Source organism: Chamaea fasciata, unplaced genomic scaffold (assembly GCF_029207755.1).
Source record: "Chamaea fasciata isolate MVZ Bird 193981 ecotype frontalis unplaced genomic scaffold, bChaFas1.0.hap1 SCAF_6, whole genome shotgun sequence".
In the NCBI taxonomy this organism is placed as follows: domain Eukaryota; kingdom Metazoa; phylum Chordata; class Aves; order Passeriformes; family Sylviidae; genus Chamaea; species Chamaea fasciata.
The window spans coordinates 12,492,110-12,504,792 of NW_027094091.1; the positions used below are offsets into that span (position 1 = coordinate 12,492,110).

The window sequence follows — 12,683 nt, forward strand, 5'->3', positions numbered from 1 at the left end:
TTCTGAAAGGTGCTGGAATACCAGTCCTAAAAAATACAGTCCCTCTTCTCCTTGCATATTAACCAAAGTGTAGACAAGAACTCCTTGGAGGGACAGCAGAGAGCTTAGACCTTACATTTTTCAGGATTTTAACTCCCCAGAGGGCTTGTATCAGGGACAAATTTGGCAGATTAGATATAAATAAATACATTTATTATTTATTTATATCACCTCTGGTACACTCCTCGGTGGCTGACATAATTTTTCATCATGCAGGTAATCAGGGAGGGTGAGAGGCTGACCAGCAATGATAAGACCTGGAGCTATCTGCCACATTTGCATGAGAGAGAGAGAGAGAGAGAAGGATGGAAGGTAAGGCACAGCAGGAAAGTGTGAATAACTTGAAATACTGTTGCTCTAAACCTGAACAGAGCTCCCTCCTTGAAACCCTGCTATTGTAACCCTGACTGCAGTGTTAATAAAGAGCGTATTACCTTGGCATAACTCACACATAACTCACACACAGGAGTGGTCTCAAAGCCCAGGCAGGGTCCAGACAAGGCACTTGTGTGTTACTGGGACAAGGCAGCTCTGCCTGTGCCCATGGCCAGAGAGGGAGGCAGGCTGAAAGCACCACTGTTATTTCACTGGAGAGGTCTGCAAGTTACTCCAAGCTAAAATTGCCTTTTTCTTAGCAAGGCAGTGAGGGCTTAAGCCTCTAAATCCTGCATTACTTGAATCAATACGCCTTGCAGTCACTGAAAAGAGTATCCCTGACAAGGCTAAACCACATAATCTCCCGTCTCCCTGGTGCTGATGGCTGAGTTCCCACAGTGTCTGTGGGAAATACCATTATCCCCATTATGGAGACAGCAGCCAAGATAGAGACAAGCCAGGCTTCGTCTGCACTGCAGTGACAGATACTTGTGTGGACATCTCTGAGCTGTCCTGGGCTCTGTCATCATCCAGAGCTCTGTGTGCCCTCTGGGTGCAGGATGCTGCTGCCCGAGCCCCTGCTCTGCTCCACAAGAGGGTGGGACACTGCCTGCAGAGAGGGCTGGTCAGCACAGACCTTGCAAATGATTTGGTCACTGGTCTGAGGCAGCACATGGAAATGATTCCTCTTCCCCAGCTCTGGTGGGCAGTCCTGTCTCTGTCCTGGACCACAGGGCTCCCCATTTCCATATGTTTTTCTTCAGGGAAAGTGCCCCGTGCCAAGTTCGTGCTAGCAAGACCAACAGATTTCAGAACATCTAATTTCTTTTTCTGACCCAGATGGCTCTACCATAGTTATAGTTCTATAACTATATTGGAGCTATGCTTTATGGAAGACCAAGCTACTAAGCAAGAGCCTTAGTTTCCTCAATATATATGTAAATTTTTAAAAATAACAACACAGGGAAGAAAAAAAAGAAGCCTGTACCACTGAGTAGAAAAAAGGACTTTTGCTTAATTATCGCAGGGAAACGGCATTGCAGCAGCAGCCCAGAGACAGCTGTGAGATCCTGCCTGCCTTGCCCTTTGCTCATAGCTTGACCAAACCACACAGATCACCAGCAGAATCTTACTGCTATCATGGAAGAGAAAGTAAAGCACATGGGATTAACCCCAGCTTCAAATGTAGGCACACCGTGCTGCCAGACCAGGCTTCCCTCTGTGCCAGAAAATTGTCAGCACTGTGCACCAGCACCCCCAGACTCAGGGCCATGTGTGAGGCTGCACAACCTCTGCACTGAATTTCAGCTGATGTTTACAGAAAGACTCAGCAAAGTGCGCTGTTGCACAGCAAGGGAACAAATGACTAACAGATAAGACCCTAACCAAGAGGCCAGGGTTTCCCAAAAGTCTTGTCCTGAGCTGGAAGCTTGCAGAGCAGTTTAGCCCTGCTCTGAAGCAAGAAGTGGCACCTTCACCACAACAAACAGCTGAGTCACTTTGGGCTTTTTGGTGCTGCTTAAATACACAGGGATTTCTCTGTTTTACTGTTTTTATGTTTTACCTTTCCTATTTTTCAATATAATCAGAAATTCATTTCATGAGATGTCTCATGACAGCCCCCAACTATTTTAAAATAAACATTTTCATTAAGCAGGTGGATTTTGGTATTAAGAAATCAGCAACTTGCAAGGGCTTTTATGAAAAGCTGACGGACACCCTGGTAGACAGTTCAAACATGGGAGGAAGGTCTGGCTGCATAGTGAGTCCTTAGATTCTTAGAAAAATATTATTGTTTGAGTTTTCACTAAATTAGAAGTAAAAAGACAACATAGTCAATTTTTTTTAATAAGTATATATACACAATTATATCATTGTAGGCTTCTAAGTCACTTCTCAACCTATGTGTCTGCTTTTGCTGTGGAATATTCCTCATATAAGAGTAAATAAATGCACTGTGAAGAGCACTCAGAGATGTAGTGACATCATCAGCCTCAAGAGTTAATGCAAAATTATGAGAATGGTCCCGAGCCCTTGAAGCCCCATGATCACTGAATGGAAGAACATCATAAAGATGTATCTGTGCCAGAGGTATCCACAGTGTGATGGTCATAACAAATATGGAGGCTGACTGACTCCTGCTGTGCTCCCTCCTAATGCCAGCCTGCGTGTTGTCCTAGACTGGAAGGGCTGTAAATAGCTGCTTCTCCATAGAGGCAATCCTTAGGCAAGTTTTGAATATAATATATTTGGATTCTGCTCCTCTTCCCCTCCTGTAGCTCTAAATTCTATTTCAATGTCCATTTTGAATATTGCCTCTAAGAGGCTATTAGCCTTTGTGAAGAACAGCTTGTGTTTCCCTGTTAAAGACATTCTCTGCCCAAGGCAGGGAATGCACCAGAATTAATAAGTGGCTTTGCATAAATGACCGGATAAAAACAGTCACTGAAAAGGTTCTGGAGTTTCATGGGCTTTGGTAGCTGTGTATCTGGTTCACAGTTGTGACAGCTACCTTAGACTGAAAGGACTACCAGTGCCTGGTGTCACTTGCAAGTTATCCTGAAGTCACCACTGAGCTTCTTAGAGAAAAAAGAAATAATTTACTCACACCTGGACGATAAAATGAATGTTCTCAGAGATCAAGGATAATCTTGTTGATGAGCTACAAATGGAAATAACTGAAAATAAAGTATTTGCCATAGTTTAACTGAATTGCAGATTCTGCATGCTGAGATAGGCAGTAGTGCTGATGAGATACTGGATATTAGAAAATACTCATTTGGGTCAGAGTCAACTATGCAAGTAAATCTGGCGCATGGAAAAGACACGGGTGAGGAAATAACTATAGTATTTTGATTTTATTCAGGGGAAAAAAAACCTCTCCTGTTTCTGAGGGTGGCTGAGAAAAACCACACAGCAAATTATCTCAACTTTTTTTTTCTTTTCCTTTTCCTTTTTTTTTTTTTTTTTTCTAATTTGATTAAGTGTTTTGATGAAGTCTGGATCCAGCCTTTGCTTTCCTAAGTCATCCCTGACAGCAGCTGGGTTGCTAATTTCTAGTACTGGGATACCATTTATGCTGTTCAAAAAACTGCTGTTCTGGCAGAGCAACGACATGTTAGCAGCTTGCCAAACATGAATGTGATAGAAAAATAATATTTCACTCCTACCTTGAGCTATTCTTTACAGCAATGAGATGGTGATTAAGAGTCTGTTTCTTTATCAGCAAGACTCACGGTCAGTAGGATCCTTTCCCTGGACGTGCACAGAGTAGCTGTGTTTAGATCTATGATCTGGCTGCTTGGGGCCCTCCCAAAAGGCTTCCTGTCTCCCTCTGGCCTCTTAACTGACTTGTCCAGGCAACTCTTCCTGAAAATAGCAACCAGCAGTCCAAGGCCAGTCCTAAAATTCACACAACCAGGACTGCCAGCTTTTCTTTCCTCTCCAAGGATCTACCACTTCAACATTCAGGAGCACATGATGTTACTAAACCAACTGTTCTTTATGAAGGTGAAGAAGTGCATAACAAGACAGTAATATACAGCACTGTTCTCCTATTTTCCCCCAGGTGTTTTGGTGGGTTTAACTCAGAGTTCTCTGCAACATACAGAGTAAGTCTTTTTCTCCAAAACTAGTTTTCCCACCTTCAGATGAATCTTCCTGGTCTACTACAGTGCCAGGGGACTGCACTACTTCATCAGATACCTTATTGTTTCAGTTAATACCTTACTAAAAACTGAATTTAAAAATTTGGGGGTGTCATAACTTTCAAAATAATCAGTTCTTCATTCAAGGGTACCTCCATTTTACAGGACAATTAACATATAAAACAACATATGTTCAGCTTCAGGCCTGCAACCCAACATCTGGATTTCTCAGCTTCCTCTGGCATCTAACAGAAGAACAAAGACTCATAAAATCAACCCAGAAAGCAAAATAATTTTTATACTTTTATCACAGACATATAGAGATGTCTTCACTTTGCTTGAGACTATGAATATGTAAATACATGGATCTCCCCAAGCAGCCATCACAAGCACTATTGTTTTGATTGACAAATTGTGAATAATAGAATCATAGAATTGCTTGTTTTGAAAACAACTTTAAAAATCATCTTGTTCTAATCACACTGTCATGGGTGGGGACACCTTCCACTAGAGCAGGTTGCTTGCTCAGAGCAGAATCCAACCCAGCCTTGAACACTTCCACAGATGGGACATCCACAAATTCTAGAGGCAGTCTGTTCCAATGCCTCACCAACATCACAGGAAAGAATTTCTTCCTAATATCTAGTCTAAACCTGCTCTTTTTCAGTTTGAAGCCATTCCCCCTTGTCATGCCCTTGTAAGAGGTTCCTCTCTATCTTTCCTGTAGGCTTCCTTCAAGTACTGGAAGGCTGCAATTAGGTCACCCTGAGGTTTTTTCTTCTCCAGGCAGAACAATCCAAATTCTGTCAGCCTTTCCTCACAGGAGAGGTGCTCCATCCCTTTAATCAATTTGATGGCCTCCTCTGGACTCACTGCAACAGGTCCATGTCCTTCCTGTCCTGGGGAAGTTTGCTTTTTGGAAGGATTTCTCTCTATCTGCAGCCTATATAGCCCCAGGGCTCAGAGAAGAGACGCATGTGCCAAAGAACATACAGGATTAGGGCCTATGACACTTTGGGAACCTTGAGCTTTTTCTTACACACATTCCTGTTGTTTGAGATGCTCACTAGGTTGTTTTCTTCCTGGAATGAAAAGAGCCGGTGGTGTTTGGTTTTGTTCCCCTCATTCCCTCTTTCCCTGCTCCGAGTAGGAAAGCAGCTCTGCCTCATAGGTTGGCAGGAAATTTAAGACGGCAGTAAGCTGTTGCTCGGACCACCCCCAGGCTTTTCTTCCTGTTCATTCAGGAGAGTATTTAATTGAGGGCTGATTTGTCCAACTTACTCTCTGACACTCAGCAGCACCCACCTAAGCAGTGGGAGTGATTTTTTCCCTCCCTTCCTCCTCCTTTGGACGAACTCCCCACGATGAAGATGCTGCTGCTCCTGATTGCTCTGCTCTCTGCTGCCCTGCCAGCCAGCACAGCCCCTCCAACTTGCTACTCGAGGGTGTTGTCTCTGAGCAAGGAAATCACAGAGTCCTTCAAGCAGTTGCAGACCTCCAAAACTGTGGTGAGTCCAGCTAAAATCTGCTCCTGCACAGACACTGCAGGTTGCCACTTTGGCCACAGATTTCTCTCAAAACAAAATCTCAAGGAGCCTTTCCTCTTTCCTGCAGGATTCGTGTGTGGAGACGCTTCCCAGGCTGTACTTGGACATACATGTAAGTTTGCACACTTCTTTCTTACTTTTGTGCAGTAAAAGTAGTTAATGAAAAGTGAGAATAAGTCTTAATATTATACCCCAGAGGAGTGATTTAAAAGGATTTTTTAAAGTTTAATTAACTAGAAAGATGAGTGACAAAAAAAATCTCAGTTTGAACCTTATTAAAATCCAGATGTTCTTTCAGAGATGTTACTTAATTAAAATTTTTAAAATTAGGAAGTTTTTAATGTTTTAAGTTATTTAGATTTTTTAAGTTATTCAAATTTTTTAAGTTATTGTCATATACACACAATTAATTTACTGTGACAGCCTTTTAAGAAGTAAAATAAGTGCAACAAAACTTTGAATAACAGTGTAAAGGAAGAAATGTAGAACTGACTTTCCTCACTTTAGAAACCTACTTCATTTTATATCTTGAGTGGTTTTTGGCATGTAGTTTTCATAAAAAGCAATGCAGGAATACCTTGCTGGCTTTTTCTCTTTTAAATAGCTACTTCTTGAATACAGAAAGAAAAAGTGTGCCTGAGGATATGGAACTATGATACTGAGAAAAAATAAAGTTATAGTTTTCTCTCAGCTAAGAAAAATTAACCTGCACACACAGTTAGTGTCATAGAGTTCTGCAGTGGGCTGTTTGATATGTTTTGCTTGTTTTTCCAATGTCCAACAGAGTACATAAAAAATCGAAAATATCAGACAAAACAAATTTCTGACACACTTTTCCATAAGCAACTACACCAAGCCTTGCAATTCAGGACACTCTACATCCCAATTCCAGAGCTGCCAGTGTCTCATATTCATGGCAGAGACTAACAAATGTGATTCCGGTGCCTCAGTTTCCCTGGTTTTAAAGCAAAGGTTGGGGTATTTATTTACCTGCTTCACAAGGACATTGTGAAATTCGTGTTGCCTGTGTTTTATTTTGATAACACAAAGTCTGAGGTAAAAATTACTTTGAGAAAATCAGGACTGGTCGTCACAGTTTCTCCTGTTGTACAGGAACAGAGGAATTGAGTCTGTGAGATCTTGATAATGTGTTCATCTGCTAAATCGGGTGCTCTCTAAAAAATGAGACAATTCTGTAGAATATTCCACCTATTACAGGGGTAGATTTGATTGTATTGGTGCTGCTTCCTCCTAAAGCATGTGAGAAATAAGCTGGCAGACTAAGACTGTATATATGCAATTTTCCAAGCACTTACTTGGACCAAATATCTTTGTTATAAACTATTGATGATTAATTTGCCTGACGAAATGTTGCATAGATCACATGTACACAGAGGTAGGAATTCAAGGTTTCCACACAGGAGTAACAATTTTGGAAGTGGTGGATGAGAAACGTGAATCTGTATTTGTGCAGAGTTACACAGACCTCTTTTCGTGCTTTGCAGAATTACTGTGTGTTGGCAAAACTCCGTAATTTCGTGGCCTACCCTGGATGTGACAGGGTGGTTGAAGTGAATGAGCTGAAGGAAAAAGCCCGGAGCCTGTACACCATCTTGATCTCCTACTGCAGAAGGGTAGGTCAAGGTGCATCAACTGGGACAGAGTCCCTGCTTTTAGCCCTGCCTGTCTCCACATTGTCCCCTGACCACCAAAACTGGATCATGCCCAAGCTTCTCAATGTGCTATCTTTTGCCTTCCTCTTTATAAATCTTAGCCTTTTGTTTGTTTGTTTTGTTTCTCCAGGACCTGGTGTTCCTCACTGATGACTGTAACGCTCTGGAAATTCCTATTTCACCTCCCATTGAACACTCCATCACTGAGAGCTAAAAGACGGTTAACCCAAGTTATACCTGGGAAAGTTTCAAGGAGACCAAAAGTCAAAATATGTATATGCAGTCTGTATATGCAGTTGTTATAACATTAACTAAGATCTTTTTCAAGCACACTAGCAATATAATCTCAGACCTACCCATTTTTCTCTGCCTTGGCAGGAAATGAATTGCATGCCTTGCATACCTACTGGGCTGCTAGGGAACCTACCATTAGGGAGCAGTTTTCATTTGGCAAGGTATGATATTTCAGCTTAGCCAAATGTATAAAGTATGTTTTTGGTTAAACATCAGAAACTAGATTTTTTTTATTTTTACTCTTTTTTTTTTCTCTCTTTTATGAATAACTAGACTCATATATACATTCTCTCTTGACTTAGCTGTTTTTCTTGTATTAGATGGGTGTGAAGGGACCATATTTGTTTTTCTTAGAATGTTTGATAGAAGGACAGTAATCCTGTACTGGCAGATTTCTCTGCCTGTATAGCTCATATATATATCTTGTTAGTTTTTGATGTCAGATTTGTGAGAATAGAGGTAAAAGAAACATGTCTCTGTGGAAAACAAAATAAAAACAATCTTCTAATCCAAGATGCTTGTGTTGCAATATGTCTTTCAAGATCAAGCTGAAAGGTGCCATTCTTATAAACTTACTTTTCAGAATCACTTGCAAGTTGGTTTTCTCAGCATAACCTTTGTTTCCATAGCAATACAAACTTTGTTGTGTCTGCATGCCTTGAAAACGTGTAAATTTCTGCTAGTAGAATTTTTCTATACTACAAACAATTTGATTAAACTAGTGGTTTGTTTTTAATAGTATTTCTGGGTTGTGAGAATATAAATTCTGAGCCAGAGACTCAGAAAGCCTATTAAAATTTCTGACAGTTCTTTGAGACATTGTCCGTATAGTTGAGCTAACGGGATGAATAAAACTTCTAGACAGTAATTCCAGAGTCATGGGTGTCTTCAGAATATGCAGCACATGAGACCTTCACAACCATCAGCTCTTCGGTGCCAAGAATCGAAAGTATCTTCCTCATATTCTTGGAAGTAGCTGCTGCTACCTCAGATAATCCCTTCTTTCCCCCAGTGCAAGTAATTCCTCTCTCTCCAGAATAGCATTTGTTGGCTGTTCATCTACAGTACTGCCAACCCGGGTGGCTTAGTCAGTGGTCTCACCATTTTAAAGTAGTCTCACTTTTAATAAAGTACAGGGGGAAGAAATAAATGAGTGATTTCTTTCCAGTTTGTTTCAGTTCTAAGTGTACATTGAAGGAATGTGCCTATCAGACTTTGTAATTGCCTCCTGAACATTAAGTCCTCATATGCTAACCCTACTAATCCTATAGATGAGCCTTTCTGCCCACAATAGTTTCACTCAAGTGTCTCTACAAGCATCTGGTAGAGACAGTAGCAACTCAGCACCCTAGTCTAGTACTGGGCTGGACTCAAAAATGTGCACCAGCTCAGATAGTCAGGAAAATCATTGCTTAGTTTGTCTTTCAGAATCCTTCTCTCCAAGCCAACAGCCCCTGTACAAGACCCAACTATAGACATACCAATACCTGGACACTCTAGAGGTATCAATACCTATTGTTCGGCATCACCTGGACATGCCCAAGGCCAAGTCTTTCCACAACAGCCATATTCTGCAATAAGGGCACCTCTTAGCATGCTGGCAGGTAGCCTGGTACCCACAGAAGGAGTGTGTAAGCACTGGCAGATCCCTGGATCAAGGAGAAACACAGGTAGAGCTGAACCATTTACTGTCAGACTCCACGTTCAAATTTTTGCTCGCTCTAACCAGGGACTGAGGGAACCTGTTGGGGAGTTCCCTGGAGGCTCCTCCTGGGGTAGCAAGCAGTGCTGGGATATCATCAAGTTCTATCCACCTCCACACAAGTATCAAAACCACATCACAGCCTCTGTTTTTTCACATCTTTATACAAAGCCAGCCATGGATGAACCCTGCAAGAAAGTGTGGTACAGTCACCACAGGCCATGGTACGCACAAAGCTAACCCAGGGACTGGGCAGTACACAAGCTTGGAAACCGGCAGCAGAAGTTGTTGATTTTTGGCTGTTTTTTCCACCTCCAGATGTCACAGGTTTTAAACACTGGTCTGTTGTAAAGCTTGTATTGTGACTAGGCAAGCAAACTGCAGAGCAAGGTGTGTTTCCTCTCCTGCAGAAGCCCATGCCACAGTGCCTAGTACCAGACCTTGGGTAAACGTGCAGGTAACTCTGGAACTTCTGCCCCTGCTGCTTTCCTGTTTCAGGGACACACACTCTCTGAAATTGAGTATTTGATAAGGATTTTCTCATGGATCTTCTCAAAATTCCTCTTTTTCTTTATTGAGGCTAATAAGCCTTCCCCAGACATTTTGATGAAACTCATGGTCCTAACTCCAGATTTCTCCTGTGATGCTACCATTTCTTCAACCATCTTCCAAATATATTTTCTCCTGTTTCAGGCTGATTGCTTCTGTGAAGAAAATGAAAGCTAATTTATTTAATACAACATATCTTGCAAGAAGTCTTTTGAATTTGGAACAGAATATAAATCCTTGTTTTCTTTGCACTGTTTTTGTTAGTAACTTTAGCTTTCTCATGACTGACAGGGACACACTCTGCAGTACATTCAGCATGGCTGCTTACCAACAGCTCTGGTTGGTAAGAGTTCTGCACTGGTACGTCCAGTTCTGCAGAAGCTGCAGAAAGCAAGTTGGTGCTTTGGGAACTGCACATACTTGAACGGACTTTAAAAGCCTATCCCCATTTGCAGATGCTGTATATTTTATTCCCCAAATCAGGTTTTTCTTGTCATTGATGTGCTTTTACAACAAGTATATTCACTATGGCTTATGCTGTGACTCCCTCTAGATCTCATATGACATTTTTAATGGAGAGTGTGCTGAGAGCAAAGCTATGCTCTTTCAGTTCACAGTAACCTCCTGTCACTCAGACTGTCTTAATAAGATTTGTGATTAGATGAAACCTTTTTATGAACAATGTATTTTTCCAAGTTTTCACAGTCCGGGGACAAAAAAAGACCACTGATAAAGAGATATAATCCACTTGTAATTTGACAAGAAAACATCCACCTCTCTCTTTCAGTACAACATTAAGTTTACCAACTTTTTAAGTCACCAGGTATATAAGGAGCAGTGAAGCCATTCATGCAGCTGAGCATTTATTCCTGCAACACAGCAGTCCAGACTCATTAGGGCTCTGGCCAAAAGGGAGACTGTGGAGGGATTAAGAAGAACATATTTGTTGTAATTTGCCAACTGGCTTCTTGCCTAGTTGCTGCAGAATATTACTATAAGCACATCATTAAGAAACTGCACTCAGTTTGTACAGTGATTAGGGAAGAATTGTAAAAAAACAAAGCATCTGTTCTGTTTTCTTGCGTGTTGGAGGATGTTTGTTCGAAGGAGCAGTGAATCCTAGGAACAGGTTTTCTTTTGCAGACTTCTCTGTCTCTGCAAGAAGCCTCACTAAAGACCTGTCCTAGGACTGCTAAACTCTCTGTTATATTATATGGAATCCCAAGGTCTTGGGTACTGTCTTTGCAAAGATATTAAAAATATCAATTTCCAATTTTGCCAAAAATTCATGGATCAATTTTGCTAAAACCAGCTCCTTTCCCTTCTCTTTTTCTCCAGTCAAATAGGCTTTCCTTAAGAGGGACTCTGATCACTTAACTCCTCATACACTGCATTTTGTGAAATCAGGAAGGATGGCAGACTTCAAACAAATAATTAGGTCATTCGTGGTGATGAGGTTCCACTGGATAGAATGCTATTTGTTAGTAATTGAAGTGGTACAAATATTAGGATATTTATTAAAAAAAGAAAAACAACCAAACAAAACCAAAAAAACCCAACCAAACCAAAAACATTAATGCAGCATTGAGGAGGTATCTGATCTTTTAGGCTGTACACTTTGAGCAGAGCATTGGTTTGTCCAAACACCAGATTTCAGAGTGCCCATTTGCCAATTGTACCATTTCCAATGTTTGTGGTGTTTGTAGGTTGCCTTAATAGGATGCTGACCTAGATTTTCCAAATGTTTTCTGCAATGCTGAAGTCTGGTAAATAATGTTACTTTAGAAACATTTAACCACTGTACTTGGACCTGCATTTTTATCCACATTAAAATCTTCTCCTTTTTGGAGTGCATGGCAGTGCAAGTCAAAATTACAATGGATAGGCTCCAGCAACTTTATATGTGCAATCTTTTGGGTTCACAATTTTCTTTTGCTGTGGCCAGGAACCCTGTGCCATCCAGAGTAAACAAAGCAGTCTGCAAGGAGCCGCTTGGTAACTAAGTCAAAACTGAGAGACAATGTCCAGAGAGGGGTCATGATCTTATTATCAAGGGATTTTTAATAGTCTAAGTTTCCTCAGCATAGGGTAAATGTATATCTTGAGATAATATAGCAGTGAACAGAAAACCTATCAAAATATTTATCTTTCTAATTCAAAGAACTATATACCCTGAAATCTTGTTTCATATTTGCAGATCTGTAAAGAGCATGTGTTCAGACAGATAAGATGATTTTGAAGCCAAATAGATCTAGGGGAAAGAAAAATTTCTCCAAAGCTGTTTTGCAGTAGATTGAAATCTATTGGCATTACTTCATTAATATTCAAAATTTACAGAAGAAAAAACCAAAGTCATAGAACAAGAAAGAAACTTGAGATCTCCTACTCCATCCCTTAAGCCCAAGACTAGCCTGGCTATCACAGGTCTTTTCTGGTAGCAGCTGGCTTGAAAGACTTTATGAAACAGTTGATCTAAAAAGCCACAGAAGTTCAAATCAATCCATTCCAGACCCTCTTTAGTTACAAAGTTTTACCAGGAACCCAATTTACCCTCTCAAAATTTAAACCCTTTGCTTTCAGATTTATTCATCACAGAAATAGGGATTGGATTGTAATTTCTTGTCTTTGCAACAGATGTTAGTTGAAAGACTTCTGTCTCTCTCTCCCTATTCCACAAATCAAATTCCTTCAATCTTTCTTCATTGACCACAGGTCTAGAAAATACTTCTTGTTGCCTTTCTTCTATCTCTATTCACTTGTTTCCCATCCTTTTGGAGCACAGTGCCTGATGTTAAATATAGACGTCCAGCTGAGGCTTTATCAATGTGAAATAGTGTAGAAAGAAAGGTTTATTGTT

General features: G+C 40.8%; 1 protein-coding gene across 1 annotated transcript; it reads left to right on the top strand.

The window, feature by feature from the left end:
• The first annotated feature begins 5,332 nt into the window (after positions 1 to 5,332).
• On the top strand, positions 5,333 to 8,075 carry CYTL1 (cytokine like 1). Its single transcript, XM_066184932.1, has 4 exons — positions 5,333 to 5,569; positions 5,676 to 5,720; positions 7,114 to 7,242; positions 7,412 to 8,075. The coding sequence occupies exons 1-4, from the start codon at positions 5,426 to 5,428 to the stop codon at positions 7,493 to 7,495; spliced, it is 402 nt and encodes a 133-aa protein (XP_066041029.1). The 5' UTR covers positions 5,333 to 5,425; the 3' UTR covers positions 7,496 to 8,075.
• Positions 8,076 to 12,683: the final 4,608 nt, after the last annotated feature.

Bases quoted from the DNA above. Each gene is read 5' to 3' on its own strand.
- CYTL1 (XM_066184932.1), top strand. From the start codon at position 5,426: ATGAAGATGCTGCTGCTCCTGATTGCTCTGCTCTCTGCTGCCCTGCCA. The intron at 5,570-5,675 runs GTGAGTCCAGCT...TCTTTCCTGCAG, and splicing joins TGCAGACCTCCAAAACTGTG to GATTCGTGTGTGGAGACGCT. The intron at 5,721-7,113 runs GTAAGTTTGCAC...CGTGCTTTGCAG, and splicing joins GGCTGTACTTGGACATACAT to AATTACTGTGTGTTGGCAAA.